At 38.2% G+C, this 20,055-nt stretch overlaps 1 protein-coding gene across 1 annotated transcript in view; it reads left to right on the plus strand.

The window, feature by feature from the left end:
• LOC149185866 (protein TORMOZ EMBRYO DEFECTIVE-like) overlaps positions 1-20,055 on the plus strand; it is a 54,176-nt gene that overhangs the window by 9,783 nt on the left and 24,338 nt on the right. The window contains exons 4-5 of the mRNA XM_089410822.1: positions 8,378-8,560; positions 8,819-8,968. Coding sequence (XP_089266948.1) covers positions 8,378-8,560; positions 8,819-8,968 — 333 coding nt within the window. The remainder of the gene's footprint in view (positions 1-8,377; positions 8,561-8,818; positions 8,969-20,055) is intronic.

Genomic DNA, 20,055 nt, shown 5'->3' on the forward strand with positions numbered 1-20,055 from the left:
GTCGGCCACATCATCATGTAGGGTCATGAAGACCAATGGATGTGACTCTTCATCGTTAATGACTTGTATAAATACAAGTGCACTATCACCTCATTTGGCATCATCATCACACACATTTCTTCTCTCTCATTCTCTCAATGGTTCGTACAACTATTGGGCAGATCTTCTCTCTCACACATGTGGCAAAAGGACGAATTTTTTGGGCAAATTGCAGGGATGAATTTCAGGACTGTTGTAGGAGTTTGACCAGCGTTGACCGAGCACTTCGACTCGTCCTTTGACTGCGATTTTTGTGGGAATTTATTTATTTATTTTCTCTTCTATAGTAGGCCGTACAGTTTGGCACATGAACCGAGAATTTCTAAGCACTTTGACCACAACGCTGACTACAGGGTTGACTGTTTAGTTGACCTAGTTTGACCACAATTTCCAGGACTGTTTTGGGTTGACTTTGATCACCTTATTAGGTCGAGTTGGACTAGGTATGACCGAGTTCCAAAGAGGAAGATTTGCTGTTGCGTTGACCATCTTTGACTTTTTGGTTAGGGCTGAATTTGATTGCAGATTTGACAAGGTTGTTTTGACTTGGATTTGGCAAGTCAACTTTGACCTTTTGTACTCTCTCTCTCCCCCTGCTGAACATTTTGATATAATAATAAGAAGAATTGATCAAAGGATTTTCCCCACATTGGGGTTTTTCCTTGGCATTCGCCAAATCTAGTGTCCTCTTGTCTTGACTTGTCTTTTGCATTCTATTTTATGTTCTATCTACAGTTACTGTCAATGTGATTGCTTTTGGAAAATTAAATTGAAATTGTCATTGGGATGCTAAAGGAACATTGAAGTAATTGTGCTAAGCATAGAAGCAGTGTTATCGGAATCGAACCGGTTTCGGCAAAACCGGTCGGTCTGACCGGTTTGGAGGCAAAACTAGTCTGAACCGGCCCTCTGAACCGGAAATGACTGTTTCGGTACCGAATCGGCCTATTTCACTAAATCGGCCGATTCAGGACCGGTTTTGTGCAAAACAAATTGCCTTTTTATTTTTTATTTATTGTTTAGTTAGTTGGCACACTTCTTACTCTCCCCTAGGCTAGCCTAATATTCAAGCCTATGACCCTCAGCCTAATAATCAAGCCTATGGCCCTAGTATTGCTATGCAATTCATGGTAATGTAATATCCTTTTACTTAAATTTTTAGCATTACCATGAAATGACTTAGGATGTTTGAAGTGGTTCCAACCTCATTGGATTTCATACGGAGAAAGTAGAATTTTAGATTTCAATCAAAATCCAGCAGACTTAACAATTTTTCAGGATTTTAGGATTGGGAGGATTGCAATGTTTCCATTGGATTTTGTCATGTACGAGGGTATGGAGCTAGTATTTAATAAAGAGCATCAAGCCCTCTATGTACTTTGATGATAGTGGCATTGGTTGTTGAACTCCTCTACCATGACTCTACTAAAAATGTACCCATCACTCAAACAAAATCTTGACATGACATGCTACGTTTTTTCTATCTTATTTTAATGCCTAAATGGTTATATTGATGGCAAAGACCCCAGTATAGGCAATGATTTTGATGCTATGTAGGTATTTGTTGTAGCATGATTATTTTTGGATGTTAGAGGCCATCTAGAGCCTATTTGTTGATGTATTTTCAGTTCAGAGATGGATTGCACTCGATGCTATTTTGGTTATGTGCACCCTTACATGCTATGTAAATGAAAACTTTTGCATATTTGTATATAAATGGTTTGGATTCATATGGATGCACATGAATTTATATGTCTTTCTTTAAAATATGAATACTTTATGCGTTTTTGGTAAATCGGTTTTTTACCGGTTCCGATCGGTTCCCGATCCACAAGGTTTTTCAGTTCGATCACCGGTTCGGTTTTGATAACATTGCATAGAACATACCATTGTTAACTAAATTTAACACTTGGGAAATGTGAAAATGTTGATTTTGTGAGATTGCAGTGCTAATAATTGTTTGAGGAATACTGCACCAAGTCTAAGGCCACATACAAACTCGATGACATAAATAATAATGGCTCATACATTGGTGATCACCCCTACAAACCATGAGTCCTAATGAAGCCCATCCAAAGCCCTCCAATACTATCTGGGATGAAAGGAACTGGGGACGTATCTAAAGGGATTGGCTATGGCTGACCATCATAAGGCCAGGACACCTAAGTACAAAGATTCACATGGTTTTTAAGACGCTTTAAACTTGTTACCTTAGGCTTACAATGGTGATAATAGTGATAAAAATGTCTGTATGCCTACTGACATGAGGGGTAACACCATGAAAATGTTCATTTTCTGCAGTTTCATGTCCTAATGTTTTTTTTGCTGGTAGGTGAATTTTACAGTCAGGGTGGGGGGTTGATCTTGTTAGCACTCCTTCGGATCTCCAAGGCCGAGGAAGAGTCCAACTGAGGTAACCACAGACCAATCTTTTAGCTTGGTAGCTAGCCCTACCAAGCCAGAGAGGGCTCTCTCCAAAGGATCACAGCCGGGAGGGTTGGATAATCTAGGGTTTTAGGCTAGATGTAAAGTGCAGAGGGTTGTTTGATTTGATTTTGGTTGGGTAGTCAAAAGGATGAGTGAATTAGGTCAGAGAATGAACCAGGTCAAGGCAAAAGGAATCTGAATTGCAGACATTTGATGGGGTAAGGTAGGCAAGGTACTTCAAACTCTGTAGTATAGTGATGAGATGGTTTAGACTAGTGAGATGCTAAAAAGAGCAATGAGGGTCATGAATTCTTTTTAAACTGAAGAAATGAAACAATCTATGATGCTTTTCCCAAAACAGAGCATACAAAGATGAATTCTGCTTATCACATCTTGAAAATCAACGCATCATAGAGTGAAATGGATCATGAAAGGTACAAAACATTCATACATATGAAATAGAATAAGAAACAAGATCAAATTACCATGCCACAGGAGTCTCACCAAAATAGCTGCAACTTCATCCAATATATTCCATGCCAAAGTTTGAAAGCTATTAGAACATCCAAGAGAGCTCAACCTGTAAAATGACTAAGAAAATACATAATATCGGCCTCAAACCAACTCATCCTAGCCTCAGGGGTCGAATCCATGAGAGGAGCAGTTGCAAGAAAGACTGAACTGATAGCTAGAGTGTAGGGTGGTCAAAGTGACTCATCCCTAATTCTAGCACACTGATTCATTACATGCCATGTAGACCATTTCACTGATGTATTTACCCTAGATAACAGTAAAAAACATAATAATTACATCATCTTGATCAATTACATAAGTAAAACATCAATTTCCCAAAGGTGAAAGTCAATTTGGAGAGAAACAGTGAAAATTGGAGAAGACTGTCAAACGCGCCCTCCAACTTCAGAGCTGCTTTTGGGTGCCTTCCCAGTGTCCAAATTTTCTCCAAGATAGCTCGTTGGAAAGCCCTTCGAGTCTACTTTCCAGATATGCCTTCAGTTTTCAATTTGGAGGTCATTTTCCCTGTCAAAATTCCAATGTCCCAAGATTGGTAAAGGCGCAATGACCAGGCCAAAAAAGAGGTAGAAAGGTGATTTTATAGTGGTTTTTAACCCTTTTGGCTGATCAATTTTCCTCTAAATGCTTAGCAAATGCATTGGGTTCATGTCCTCATCATTTTGAATCCAAAAATGCTGGCCTTTTGTCCATCAGATGCCTAAAAAAGGAGCGCAACACCCTAGGTGCTGCGCGTTTGACATATTGATTGTGTTGAAAATACTTTAAAAAACACAAAAAATTGTAACTTGCAAAACTTGGTCAAAAATTGTCAAAATTGGTGAGCTGATGGTTGATCATCTGTTTGAGGTATGGAGTGATGCCTCGGCAAGGATATCTAACCTTCTTTTCTCCTCTTGCTTGGTCAAGGCTTCAAAAGTTTGTCAAAATGGGTGAGCTGATGGTTGATCATCTGTTTGAGGCATGGAGCGATGCCTCGGCAAGGATATCTAACCTTCTTTTCTCCTCTTGCTTGGTCAAGGCTTCAATTTTTGCATGAGCTCTTTTGAGCTTGGCTCTTGCAATTTTGTTTCTCATGGCATAGTAGTTAGCCATCCTTCTCTGCATGTCAATATCCCTTTTGGCCTTGTCTAAGAGACCCTCAAGATGAGTGTTCACCCTCTTGAGCCAATGTTCCTGGTTTTCATTCACAATTTTTGCAAATTGCTCATTTAGGGTGAGCTCATTGGCTAATTCGACCTCTCTTTGTTTTTCTAGCTCCAAAGCTCTCTTTAGGTCTCTTGTCCTTGGCCTTTTTCGTGGCACCTGTTCATCAAGATGTTCACCATATTGTCCATATGCCTCATCAAGTAAGGCCTTAGCCTCTTCGGCCTCTCTCTTTGCTTTGATAAGCTAAATCCCCATGAGCTCATTTTTGACCTCAAATTGCCTGTTCTCCTGCTCATAGTATGAGATAATATATTTGGCCCTTTGCAAGTTGACTTAGAGCTCTCCTATGAGTGCATTCTTCTCCTTGATGACAATGGCTGTGTTCTCATTGTCATCATGTTCATCTGGGTCAACTAACTGAAAATCATGCTCTGTCTCATGGAGGTCTTCCTCCTGCTGTTGGATCTCTGCCTCTATAACCTTTTCCTTACCCTTTTGTACCTGTTTTGCCGATGAAGAAGGCAAGACCCCTCCCACAATCTGTGGGGCAAACACTTGCCTATGCCCTCTCTGATAAGTATGTGCCAAGGTACCAAGACTAGCCTCTTTGGGCTTGCTGCTCTCACCATGCTCAATATTTTTTTGCTCACTGCCTTCATCTCTACCAGGTGAATGAACAGGCTCATGGGATGGTGAGGATGAAGGTGATGGTGTGGCTGACTCATCAGGGGAAGATGGAAGATGTAAGGGTTGAGGTGGAGGAATGGAGGTGGATGGATGAGAAGATGAAGGTGCTTCTTGGCCATGCTGAATAGGTGGGACTGTAAAAATCTCATTAGATATGAAAGTGTCCCATGCAATGTTAAGCTGATCAAGGTGGTGTAGGACTATCATTTTGATGAGGGAGTGGTGAAAGATGCTTTGCATTTGATGATCATAATCCTTCCTTTGGGCAATGAATGACATCTTGTCAATGTCCCGGTAAATATAATAGCGCAGATTGAGCATTTTGACTCTTGTGAAATGCATAAGTAGTCGAATATGATAGGAATAGAGCCTAGAAAACCTACCCTCACATGTGAAGTACTTCATGATGATTTTCATCATGGGAATATATCTAGGAGGTAAGAGAAGGGAAAGATCCTCTTTCTCTCATTCTTGTATCTTGGTTTAAGATATGGCTCATAATAAAAATGATCCAATTTTTCCCCCATATTTGGGATCCCAGAGGCATTTGCTATGATAGTAGGAGATATAGTGAATGTGACACCAGCAAGGGTTACTTGGCTGTCATGGAGGTTGGTGATGAACAATCTGGTCAACACAGGATGATGCTGAATCCTGGCCACTTTCTCACAAAACTCAAAACAGCCCACATGCTTAAAACTTGTCACAGTGATGGGAGATGCCATGAGTTCTCTGGTGTTGGTTGGTTCATGTCTGATGATTCTCCCTCCTTTCTTATATTGCCTCCTCTCTTGTCTTTCTTCCTCACTCTGACTTCTATGCTCTTCTTCTGTCATGAGTTGTTGCTGTCAAAACCCTAGGGAGAGGATAAAATGGACTGTGGGTGTGGGAAGTATGGAATGGTGTGAGGAGATTGATGAAGTGGGAATGGGGATGTGTGGTATGAGGGAGGTGATAGGAGGTAGTCTTTAAGTGGTGGGAGTGGTAATGGAATGCTAAGAAATGTGATTTAAGAGTGAAAATATGTTACTAGGGTTTTGAGTTAAGTAAAACAGCAAATGACTATGAAACCCTATGTAGATCAACACTGGAGGGGAGGAGTGAATGTATTTCCCACCTACCTCATTATTGGAGCGTTTGATGGCAAATTGTGATGCTTGGAGCAAATGGAGCACGTTTTGGGCAATTTCTGGACTTTCCAGGCAAACGCGCAGCCCCCCGGTCAAACGTGCCCTCCAGCTACAGGCGTGCAGTGCCCCGGTCAAATGTGCCCTCCAGCTACAGGTGCGCAGTGCCCCGGTCAAATGTGCCCTCCAGCTACAGGCGCGCAGTGCCCTTATAAAATGCACCTTTTGCTGAGGAGGCTTGATAGTGAAGGAGTGCAAATGAAGGTTGAATTGATGTCTTTGAGGGCTTTTATTCTTGAATGAGTTTTGATTTATGATTTGCAAACCCATTATCTAATGTTTCATGTCACTTTTCAAACTTTCATACTAATGCTCTTTTGAATTTCTGACCTTTTTTCCTTTGACAGTTGGATGATGCTTTGGCAATCTTGATTTTGGATACTATTGGCAATGGAATTGAGTAGGCAGCTGAAATGGTGACCATATAATAGACATAAAATTACAAAGATGAAATAAAAATTATCACATCTGTTTTTGAAATAAAAATTTACAAACTGGAATAAATTCCCTTGTTGAAATCACATTTGGGACTTTCAGTAACCATGGTTACAAGCTGGTAATGAAAAATATATTATCTGCTTCACTCTCATACTTTGCTGACCTTATGCAGTGAGATGGTGATTTATTTGGACCTTGGGAAAATAAAACCTAGGTGACCTAATGGAACCTTGAATAACTGAACTTCATTTTGTTTTGACTGATATAAAACATGATGAAATGAGCCTTTATGGTCAACGTATGCTCAGCAAGACACATGAAGGTGGGCCAGGAAATACAAATTTTTGAGAGGGGAGTATAATTTTTTATGTTGGACTACCACCAGTGAATAAATTTTTGCATGATGACCTAGGTGGAATGATAAAAAATTTCAAATGGGACACTAATATGATATGAAAGAGGAATTTTGATCACTGATGGCAGTATGCAAATACTGACACTAACAGATCCATTGGAATGGCAGATGTTGTACCTTTAAAGAAACCCAAAATATCTTTAACCTCGAGGCATTTCCTGTAATAATTTTGTTTGAACTGTAGGGAACTGAGGCATGCAGGCTTTCACTGGACAACAACAACTTTAGGCCTGGTGATTCTTTTGTTTTATAATGCCTTGCCAGTATGGGATGGACAGTTGGAGTCTCCTCATGTTGATATTGCTAGATAACTGTTGGAAGCAAGCTTGTCACATTTAATCACACTTGAGGTGCAATATTATTGTCCCAGAGAACTGAATGTTGGGGATTTGATGGAAAGACAGAGAGTTGACAGATGGATATGCCTGGATATTTATGCAAACCAGCTAGAATTTAGAAACACATTCATTGGCATTGATGCCTATTGGCAGACATAAGTCCTGGGTTTTATATCTTTGAGCTAGTTTACTTTTATCCCTTTCCTTTCTGATGTCCTCAACTAGATTCTAAACTGTGTCACATTGCCACATCACTTGATCACACTCAATATTGTCATCCTTAGAGTCACAAAAACTACAGATGCCATTCTCAGATCCTTCATCTCCAGGACCACAGAAAACATAAACTGACTCCTAGGTTCTCATAGAAGATCAGAGTTATGTTCTTTGGAGTGTAGTCTCAGGATATCAGACCAGTTATGCTAGAAGATCAGAGTAATGTTCACCAGAGTCTAGACTCTAGATAACCTATTTGAGGTCTCTTCGTCGGTAGTTTAACTAGAAAGATCAAACTTAAATGGTTTATTTATACATGTAACCCGTAGCCCAGGTTTTTCTCTGGAGGCCATTATTAGACAGTTTATCGGCTCTTTTTTTCTGTCCGATGATTCTGTTAGGGTGTTGTCTTTCTCTTCCTTCCGTATTTCTGTTTCTAGCCCAGACTTTGAGGTGCCATCTTTTGACTGGATATTGTTTCACCATTTTGCTTTTTATCTTTTCTAGATTAGTGATAGGAGTTGCTATTGCACTAACTCCATGTATTTGCCCTGGATTATACTTCTGAGTTCCATTGACCTACTTTTGTGGTTATTCTTTGGACATTAATAAAAAATAGCTTCCTCTATCTTATTTATCTGGTTAGTTGAATGAATTAACATGTATTCTTCCTCTATTCATTTGTTTGAAGTGTGTATGAAAGTTTTGAAAAGTGGGATTGTTATTGCTAGAGCCTAGTATATATTTAAATAATGAGTGGCACATGAAAAATAGTTGTGATATGTTTATTTTTCCTGAACATGTTTATCCACTATATACCCCAAGGCCAACATTGGATTCTAACGAGGTGCAAAAAACTGCTTCACCTTGGGAGGTTGTTCTATGTTCTCTTGATTGTATCTTGGCTATTTTTGAACATGGGATTGAAACTGCTTTTGCTAATTCTGCAGGCACATAATGGTCCTGTGGCAGACATGGCCTGTGATGCTTCTGGAGGATTGCTTGCTACAGCTGGTGCAGATAGAAGTATTCTTGTCTGGGATGTGGATGGAGGCTACTGCACACATTCATTTCGAGGGCATCAAGGAGTTGTAACTACAGTGATATTCCATCCGGATCCCCATTGCCTTTTGGTAAGGTGTTATGCTTGAAGTGATTTTCATTATGTTTTAGTATATCTTCTGTTTATGAGCTAAAATATACGATGGCCTCAGTGAATGTGGGTCATTTGTGTGTTGGCATTATTTTCTGAACATGTAATATTAAAAGATGTTTCTCTTCAAATATGACACTCTGTACTGTACAATCTTGGAGATTAAAATTTTCTTCAAATATGACACTCTGTACTGTACAATCTTGGAGATTAAAATTTTCTATGTTGTTTCTTTCAGCTGTTTTCTGGAAGTGATGATGCAACGGTTCGAGTATGGGATCTTGTTGCTAAGAAGTGCATTTCTGTGCTGGAAAAGCATTTTTCTACTGTGACGAGTTTGGCAATCTCTGAAAATGGTTGGAATCTGCTCAGTGCTGGTAGAGATAAGGTACCATCTAATGGTTATTCGTGTAAATTGCAAGGTCTTTATTCAGATTTATATGTAAACTAATAAATCACTTGGCTATTTTAGTTTTCTTACTTAGTGATGTGATATGCATACGAAGTGTTTTTGGGTTGTCTATGTTGTCTTGGAATATACAAAGCTGCGATATAATATTATTTATAGAAATTTCTTTAATGTGCAAAATACCATGCGTTGCAGATGAAAATGCAGCATTAATGATTAGAATACTGCTTGGACATGATCTTTCCTTAAAAAGATTCTATTATGGTAAAGTGGTTAATAGGCACTTCAAACTCTTGTTCTTGTCCATGAACTGGTGATTTGAAGGATCTTTCGCTGAAATCGCATTCTTGATCAAAATGTCATCATGGCCAAAATGTATCTTGATGTCATAAAAACTTTGACAGCATTAACTAAAACCTAATTAGTGACCACTATCTTTAATCCCTGACATATTTTCTTTGATTTGTTAACTCCTATGTTGGAGGGGAGGCTCACCCCTGTTTTGCTCCTAAAGCGTGCTTTGAGATTGAGTGACCTCAAAGTGCCCATGGAAGTGTGCTTTTGGATCACTCCCTCCTGGCAGTGTTGAGAAATACAGCTCGAGTAGGAGTTTCTTGCACAGGTTATGTGTGAACATGAGTAGTAGTTCAAGACAACTTTTAGTAATCACTTAATAAGTGGGAAATGGTACCATCTTGTAACTTCACATAAGTAAATACAAGTAGAAGTCAAATTTCCTAAATTCTTGCTGTCTTAGAAATCTAAATGAAATATTCTAGAGATTCTAAAATTTTAGTGAGTTAAATTTGTTCTAATCTTAATCATACATCTCATTATTGTGTCGAGAGGCACTCTCTTGTAGGAATTTACAGGGTAACTTCCTTAGATAGAACACCAAAGGACACCGCTAACAAACAGATCGTAGGTCAGCACACCAATATTCTTGACGTGGTTAAAACCCTCAAAGAGGGAAACAGTGCACGGCCTAAGCCAACACGACCACTTCAGGCAATTTATTAATGTAAAAGAAAGAAAATTTACATAAGCTTCTTTCATGAACGATCACCTAACAAATGACCCTTCATGCTCTTTAAATAGAGATCATGGACCCATCGGGTGTTAAGCCACGGATCAAGTGTTGGTAATACCGATGAGAGAATGAACCGTTGGATCACTTCATGTCTAGAACATATTGTGACTGTCGGATTGTAAGTTACAAAAAGTACATACTAAAGAAACACATTTTACCTAACTATACACTAGACCAAGTTATACTTAATTATTTCTTATGTGTCGGAATATCCTAACATCTCCCCTTAAGAACAATTTGGGATAGGATTGAAGGATGTACAAAGATGACACAATAGGAGAAGGAAGGAGGCATTAGAGCCTATCCCCCCTTAGTGACAACTTCCTAAACTCCAACCATAAATCGAAGTTTCGTAAACTTCGCCTCTGTGAGAGTCTTTGTAAAGATGTCTGCAACTTGAGAGTCTTTGTAAAGATGTCTGCAACTTGATCATCGGTTGAACAATAGTGCACTTCAAAAACATGGTCATTAATGAACTTTCTCTTGAAGTGCATGTGTAGTTCAATGTGTTTGCTGCGCTGATGTTGGGCTGGATCTTTGCATAGTTGAATGGCACTTTGATTATCACACCAAAGTGTAGTCAGATGTTGCCGCTGAAAACCAAACTCTGACAGGATCTGAGGAAGCCACAGGGCTTCCTTACTAGCTTCAATGGCACTATGATACTCTGCTTCTACTGAAGAAAGAGAAATGACACTTTGTTTCTTGCAAGCCCATGTAATAGGTCCATAACCAAGAGTGAAGACATAACCTGCAGTAGACTTCCGATCATTAGGGTTGTTGTCGCACAAAATGTCTAGGCACCCCGACAACGCTCAGAGTAAGGGCTGCCACTCTAAGCCTTACTCAGTCCGTTTAGAACAAGTCAAGGGGGCTAGTCCCTAAGTTGAATGAATGAGAATAGCCTGTGGAACACAGATTCTAAGAGACTTAAAGATGGACAACTTGATGAATGTAAACAAGTCTTGGTTAACCGAAATGGATAAATCTTAATAAAATAAGACACAACCACAAGATAGAAATGATTACAGACCAGTGCCTTTATACTCAATTAACCATAGACTAAATAAAAAATAAGTTATCCAAAGCAAATTTATAAATGTGACAAAGTGACAATTATGAATAATTAAATGTCAACGCCCAAAACCTTATCATGCAAGATATCCATCAATTAAATCCTGTGAAGAATTATGAAATTTAAATGCTAAGCAATGATTCCAGATTTAAAATGATTTCCATTAATAACCCAGATCTAGAATAATTTATCATTCTCCAATAGTGAATGATTTTAAAACATTAATCGCACCTGACAATAGAGAAATCACCACCACGAAAGGACACCAAGGAACTTTAGATTAACAATTTAATTATTATTTAGGCAATTAATTTAATGTGGTAAATTAAGAAATTAAATTTTTAATGTGACCAAAAATCAAATCAAAAGACCTTAACTAAAATTAAAATTTTTTATGGGCCATAGGCTACTTTTTTTTTTTTTAAATGTGAGAGCACAAATTCAGCTTTTGATTTAGTTCCTTAGCAATTCAAAAGTCACTAAACAAATTTATTTATTTTTTATAGATTTTTTAAATGTTTTTTCTTTTTTATTTTTAAAGCAAAAAAAAAAGGAAATGAAATCAAAATCAAAATAAAAAAATCATAAGTAAAAATAAAAAAGGAAAATGTGAAATCAAAACTAGACAAAAAATAAAAATAAAAAAAATCAAATTTTAAATCAAAACAAATCTAAAAGACAAAATAAAAATGGAATAAGTTAACCAAACTAAAAAAATGAAATGAAATAAAAAAGAACTAACTAAACTAAAAAAAACTAAAACTAAAACCTAAACCTAATCTAACGCATAAACAATACAAATGAAATAAAAAAGAAAAAGTCGAATTGCTTGGGTTTGTTGTGCAGTTCGAGAATGAGGTGGAGAGGAACGCAGGCTGAGAGGTTTAGGAGGAAGCAACAAACAAGGAAGGGATAGAGGGTTGGAGACAGCAGGCCAGGAAAAAGAAAAAACGCAGGCAGCAAGAGGAGAGAAGAAAAGGAAAGGTTTTTTTTTTTGTTACTAATTTCAAAATTTTCTGTAGCAAAAAAAAAAAAACCAAGCAACAGACAGGAGAAAAATGGTAGCCAAAAACTCAAAAATTTCCTAGAAAATCTTATTTTAAAATGATATGCTTCTGCTTCAGATTTCCTTGAAACCCTTATAAAATTTCCAGATTTAAAACTTTTTAAACCCTTGGACTGCAAATTTTTTGAATAATGTCCCTGCAAAATTATGTTGATAAACCCCAGAGATCCAGATCTTACCCTCCAGGGCCTAGATCTGGACTCTACACAATTTTCTTCCTCAGATCTCTAGCTGCACGACAACAAGAAAACCCCCAAACTATATATACAATAATAAAAACTAAAACCCAGAAAAACCCACGTTAGAAAAATAATTACAAAATTTACAGACCTATGCACAAGAATGGTAGATCTATCAGATTTGAGGAGTATGAATCCAACTCTGCTTTCAGATCTGATAATTTAAGGCTCTCAACAGCCAGATCTATCAATTTCCCACACAAAAATTAAATTTTTAAATTTTAAGGAAGTGCTAACTTGAAACCCTTCGTGCATCGCCAACAAAAAACCTTATGATAAGTTTGGATTAATTTTACTAGGCTCTTCAGAAAACACAGATATGGAGTTTGCTGGTCCAACTGAAAACTTCCCCTAACGCCCGAGGATCTAAAATCAAGATTTCCCTGCAAAACTCAATCCAACCATTAAAAATAGAGCGAGAAAATGATAATAAAACTCAGACAAATAGAGATACCTGCTATTACCTTCAAAATTTAGATCATTATTCAAACCCCAACAACTGAGCAAGATACCTATACTCAAATCACTCTTTAGAAGCTATCCAGAGATCCAGATCTTACCCTCCAGGGCCTAGATCTGGACTCTACACAATTTTCTTCCTCAGATCTCTAGCTGCACGACAACAAGAAAACCCCCAAACTATATATACAATAATAAAAACTAAAACCCAGAAAAACCCACGTTAGAAAAATAATTACAAAATTTACAGACCTATGTACAAGAATGGTAGATCTATCAGATTTGAGGAGTATGAGTCCAACTCTGCTTTCAGATCTGATAATTTAAGGCTCTCAACAGCTAGATCTATCAATTTCCCACACAAAAATTAAAATTTTAAATTTTAAGGAGGTGCTAACTTGAAACCCTTCGTGCATCACCAACAAAAAACCTTATGATAAGTTCGGATTAATTTTACTAGGCTCTTCAGAAAACACAGATATGGAGTTTGCTGGTCCAACTGAAAACTTCCCCTAACGCCCGAGGATCTAAAATCAAGATTTCCCTGCAAAACTCAATCCAACCATTAAAAATAGAGCGAGAAAATGATAATAAAACTCAGACAAATAGAGATACCTGCTATTACCTTCAAAATTTGGATCATTATTCAAACCCCAGCAACTGAGCAAGATACCTATACTCAAATCACTCTTTAGAAGCTATCATCAATGGCTTTAGAAAAAATTATGCATGAAAACAACACATCTTACAATATTCCTATGAAAAGTAACACCAGCAAAACTTAACTCCAAAGTCTTTCTTTATTATCTAGAAAAAGATTACACAAGAGCTTCTTGCTAAGCACACGACTCAAAGGTCTATCATGCCACTTGGCCCTTTGTTGTTGAATAATTGTTGTACGCTGCAGGGAAAATAAGCGTGCTTCATCTGTAATAGATCTGACCTAGAAATATATGAGAATACAAATATACCCAGAAATAACAAGAGATAAATAGATAAACTTTAGATAAAATTCTCTTTGTTGATCAAACTCTTGAGGTAGGATAACACCAAACAATCACTCCTTAAAGAAGGAGAACACTCCACACGCCATATGCTTGTCCATACAATATTCCTTGACATCTCTCAATGGGAAGTTTCTGGCCTCTATATATGATTCATACATACAATACCATGGGTCATTACCATTGTTCTCTCAATACCATATATCTAATACCATGGGCTTACTTTATAACTATGGCCCATCCCATTATTACATTATTCCCTTGGGTACCTCCCTCTGTACCCCATACTATCCCCCCATGTATGCTACATTCCACCCCCCTTAAACATGTTTCGTCCTCGAAACATAAGAAGAAGACAAATAATAAGATCTATTCAAAAGAGTAGTCCATTGGTACCATGCATGTGCATCTAGCCATCCAAGAGAAAGGTGAACCCTCGATCTAGTTGGTGCCTCGCTTGCTTGAGATGGAAGTTGACCTTGGCGGCTCTTTTGTGTTGATGTGTTGTGGGTGGATCGTCGCCCCTCTCTATCTATCATGTGGGGGTTGTTGTCCTTGTGGTTAATTTGTTGCCATCGTGTTGGTTGTTTTCTTGCGGGGTGATGTGGGTGGTGATATGCTGAAGTTTTAACCAACGATGTATCTTTCTTTAATTCACCACCTAATGGAGCCTGATTGGTATTTGGTACATGTTGTGGCGCTTGCAGTTGTTGCTTATCTTCCAATATTACTTCAACCACAGATTCCTCATCTGATGTATCAATACCTGTAACATTTTCTGCTTCAGCCTCCTTGGACTCTACTTGTTTATTGATGGAAATATCTTGTAATGTAATTTTCTTTTTTTTATACCAGAGCTTAAAGAATTTCTTTTTCACATTGATATTGATAGTACCAACAGATTTTATCCAAGGGTATCCTAAACCAACATCCACATTATCCATATCTGAAGCATAAAAATCAGAATGCAATACATACTTATCCATAGATATCTTCGAATCTTTATAAACTTGAACATCCTCATTATCAACCTATGTGTGCTCTATTTGTTTGACTGGTACTTACAATCTATTTGCCAAATTAACATTTATAAAATTTTGCTTGCAACTAGGATTTATAGACACAACGATCTTCTCCTTCTGAATACATCCATGAACCTGTAACAATGAGATACCAGTAGAAAATAACCCCACATGTTTCTCATTATCTTGTTTTCTAGCATGAGACCATTTGTCTAAAAGGCATTTTTCAAATTCTTCATCGGGTAGGTTTAACCACTTCATTCTGTTAAGTGATTCCCACCATGTGGCTGCTTCATCTTTAAAATTAACCACTACGAAACCTTTTCATTCTTTTGGCCATAATGACTTTTATCTTTTTATGAATTTTTTAATAGTAGGACCATTATCGTTCCCTGTAAAAAAATTCTTGTTAGAAGCCATGAAGAGAGTTTTGAAAACAAAAATCACTTACTTGGCGAAAATTTGAAATGGCCATAGTTCAATCAATATTGCTCAGAATCCCTATTATGACATGTTTTCGGAAATGGAATAGCCATTTTGTATTTTCCCATGTGATAGAAATCCCGATCGGGGCACTTCTGGAATTTCAGATTCGTGTTGCAACTGTCTCGTTGTCACAAAGAATTCTTAAAAAGAAGCTGATTTTAAATTAGCGATATTTCTCTCATCTAGACTCTAATTCGACCGATTTTTTTTGAAATTGGGTAATTTTTCAAGAGAATCTTAGATCTGCAATTCGTTTCTCAAAATTCCCCACAAAAATGACAAAAATTAACTGGAGATCGCCGTCCACGAATTTTCGTCAAAAAATTTCTCCAACACAATTGATTCGGCCGATTGTTTTTTTTGAAATTGTGTATTTTTTTGCAAAGAATCAAGATCTGCAATTTGTTTCTTAAAACTTTGCACTAGAAGTTACAGATCTGATCTGCAAACTCGCCGCCCCAAAAATTCCTGCAAAAGTAAAAAAAATTCTCCGCTTTGCCCAAGAGAGTGCTCTGATACCACTTGTAATAGATTTGACCCAGAAATATATGAGAATACAAATATACCCATAAATAACAAGAGATAAATAGATAAAATTCAGATAAACTTCTCTTTATTGATCAAACCCTTCAGGTAGGGTAACACCATACAATCACTCTTTAAGGAAGGAGAACACTCCACAAGCCATATGCTTGTTTATACAATATTCCTTGACATCTCTCAATGGGGATTTTGTAGCCTCCATATATGATTCAGACATACAATACCATGGGTCATTACCATGGTTCTCTCAATACCATATATCTAATACCACAGGCTTACCTTAGAACTATGGCCCATCCCATTATTACATTATTCCCTTGGGTACCTCCCTTTATACCCCATACTACCCCCCCAGGTATACTACATCATCTAGTTCATTTAATTGTTGAAGTCGTTGTGTTTGGGCCTTTGTAAGATCCAGTCCAACCTCCTGGGATGTCCTAAGAGTCTTTATCTCAAACTCTATTGGGAAGATCGGTTCTTTGCCAAAAACAAGTTGGTAAGGGGAGTATCCAGTAGTATTGCGCCATGTTGTGCGATAGGCTCACAAGGCCTCCGGAAGTTTATCGGCCAAGTTCTGTCGATTTGTTGAGACTATCTTAGTCAAGATTGCTTCTAGGACTTTGTTGGTACTCTGTACTTGTCCATTTTCCTGTGGTTGATACATAGAGGTAACTCGATGTTTGATATGATGATTTCGCAGGGTGGCTAAAATTTTATGTCCTGTAAACTGCGATCCTCTGCCGATTATTACCTCCCTTCGTAAGCCATATCGTATGAACAGTTAAAAAAAGAAATTACTCATTGTTTCTTCTATGGCCCGTGGCAAGGCTACCGTTTCTACCTATTTAGTCACATAGCCCGTGGCGACCATTATATAGACCTTTTGATTTGATGGTGGATTAAAAGGCCCAAAAAAGTCAAGCGCGCACCTTTCAAAGGGTTCCACCACAAATTGCGGCTGCAATGGCATCTCATTAGCATGACCAGGACGACCCATCCTCTGGTAGTTGTCACAAGCTTGAACATATTTCTTGGCATCTTTGAATATGGTGGGCCAGTAATAGCCCATCTGAAGGATTTTATGCCCAGTTTTGCGATTTGCGAAATGTCCATCACAAGGCTCATCGTGACAAGATTTCAGGATATCATAGACCTCATCTTCTCGAATACACCTTCGAATTAGTAAATCGGATCCATTGTGGAAAAGGTACCTGCCAATCCATGAAAATTGGGCACCGCGTTGGACAATTAGCTTCCTTTCTTTGGGCGACACGTGTGCTGGTAACTTCCCAGTTGCTAAATAATTTGCTACATCTGCATACCAATGCACTTTAATCGTTACAACAAACATGTGCTCATCTGGAAACATATCATCTACTGATAATGGATCATTCATCTTAGGCACCTGAGATAGGAAGTTTGCAACAAGATTTTCTTTTCCTGACCGATCCTTTATGGTGATATCGAACTCTTGTAGTAACAACAACCATCGAGTTACTCGCCCATTAGTGATTGGTTTGTTGGCCAAGTACCTGATAGCAGAGTGGTCAGTATACAGGAAAACTGGATAGCCTGTTATATAATGTCTAAACTTATTGATAGCATGTATAACAACCAAAAATTCTTTTTCTGTTACTGTATAATTTAACTCAGTAGGGGTAAGATTTTTGCTAATATAATAGATAGCGTAGGGCTTCCTGTCCTCTTCTTGTCCAAGTACAACGCCTATAGCTGTGTTTGATGCGTCTGTAGAGATATGGAAACGTAACTCCAGTTTGGTCCTCGTAATACTGTTGCAGTTGAAATCAATTTCTTTAGATCTGCAAAGGCAACGTCACATTTTTCAAACCAGTTAAATTCAACATTACCTGTTAAGACATAAATGTGCAGCAATTTTTGAAAAAAATTCAATAAATCTATGGTAGTACCCTGCATATCCAATGAAACTACGTACCTTGGTCTGTGTGCAGGGTGTGGGTAGTGCAAGAATTACCTCTATTTTTGTTGGATCTACTTGTATTCCAACCGCAGAGATGTAGTGTTAAGTAGAATTTTAGATCTCACTCAAAATCCAGTAGACTTATCTGTTTTTCAGGATTTCAGGATTGGGGGGATTGCAATGTTTCCATTGGATTTTGTCATGTACTAGGGTATGGAACTTGTATTTAGTCAAGAGAACCAAGCCTTCTATGCAAGGGAGACTCCCAATAATCAAGAGCACCTAGGGTACTAGGGTATGGAACTTGTATTTAATCAAGAACACTAAGGTCATTCGACTATGTAGGAGGAGACTCCCAATCAAGCACAAGACAAGAAATTAGAAATTTTTCGTCGCTGATTTTGGATATTGCTATTTTCATTATGTGATCATTCATGAGTAAATGTGATGTAAATTTAGAGACTTATGGTTTATGCATTGACAATTGACAGTTTAATCATAATGTAATAAATTAGAATGTATCATGTATGCTTTATGATTGCTTAAGTCACCTGACATGGGGATTCGGGATTCGTAGGATACGGGGATTCGAGTGTCGGATTCAGACACGTTGACCCCCCGGAACAGGGCACATAGGATTCGTTATATATTATTTTATTAAATATATATATATATATATATATTAAAAATTAGATATTTCTTACACAAATTCTAATTAATGATACAAATTCATTGATTTCAAACATAGATCTTCATCTATAGCATGCAGAGTACATACAAAATTCAAATACATGTCAATGGTCACATAAATCATGATTCATAAATGAAAGACAACTTACAACTACAAGATAGTAAGATAAAGACATTGACAGCTGTAGTTTTTTCATTAAGTCATCAAATCAAAATGTGTTACATAGGTGGTGCTGGTGCAATGCTAATGGCAAATAGAAATAGAAAATATAAAACAACTACAGGTATACAAGCCTCAAGGTAACAGGTAGCCCATGACTCATGAGTCATCAATCCTCATAGTCATCATCAGAATCAGCATCAATGTCCTCATCATCACCGTCACCACTGCTCTCCTTTGCATCCTCCTCCTCCCCTGTATCCATAGTCGCCTCTGCATCTGCTGGTGTGGAGGATGACCCCTCTAAAATATCACCGCCATCAAATCTAACAGGCTCTAGCACTGGATCATTGAGATCCATGTTGGCCAATGCCAACTCAATACTGCTGTCCAGACCCATATCATCAGGAAAGACATCCCACATCTTTGTCTTTCCCCTCAACCACTCTTCCCTCTACCTGTAAATAAGACGAAGGTTGGTGTGCACATACACCATTGTCTCTGCCCTGGACTGCTCTTCTTCACACTATACAAATTCCCATATGTGCTCCAATTCTTCTCGCAACAAGAGGATGAAGTCACCTGAGAGAGGAGCCTCGTGGCTAACTGCTGAAGAGGAGGGCTTGTTGCCCCATGATTTTCCCACCAAGAATAGGGCTTCTTAGCCCCCCTGTCTCTAATCACATCGTATCCTGCGAATCGACCAGTGTCAGTGGAAAACTCTGCAAAGGCATCCTCCACCTCATCAAGCAATGCTCTATCTTGAAAAACCCGCCTGAATGCATCTTTCCTCCCCTGTGAGATTTCACCATCCATGTGAGGAGGGAATTTGCGGGAAGGTCCACCATTCAGCCACTCAATGCTGTAGTATTTTGGGTTCAATGAGTGAGCCAAACAATGTAAAGGTGTACAATTCTTGCCCCATCTACTGACAAGAATATCCTGTATAGTACCACAGAAGGCCTCTAGTGATTTCTCATACTCGGGGCACTCACTTTGTAGAATAATGCTCCTCACAGACTCAATCATGGAATCCCATCCCTCATAAACCTCTCCTAGGATGGGTTTGTCTGTATCTGCAAATCGAAGCAAAGAAATGATAGGGTCCATGATCTGAATAATTAGATCTACCCTCTCCCACCAAGCATCATCTAGCACTGTGTCCTTCACTCTTTTACAGGCTACTTGATCGGTCTTTCTCCAAAAAGACAGAAACTCAAAAATAACCATGGCCCCAAGAGCGGTCTTGACCTCCCTCAACCTCTTCAACGTCATGAATGAAGAGGCAAA

Source organism: Pinus tabuliformis, chromosome 3_1 (genome assembly GCF_031772625.1).
Source record: "Pinus tabuliformis cultivar Carrire ecotype Pingquan chromosome 3_1, CPIR1, whole genome shotgun sequence".
Taxonomy (NCBI): Eukaryota; Viridiplantae; Streptophyta; class Pinopsida; order Pinales; family Pinaceae; genus Pinus; species Pinus tabuliformis.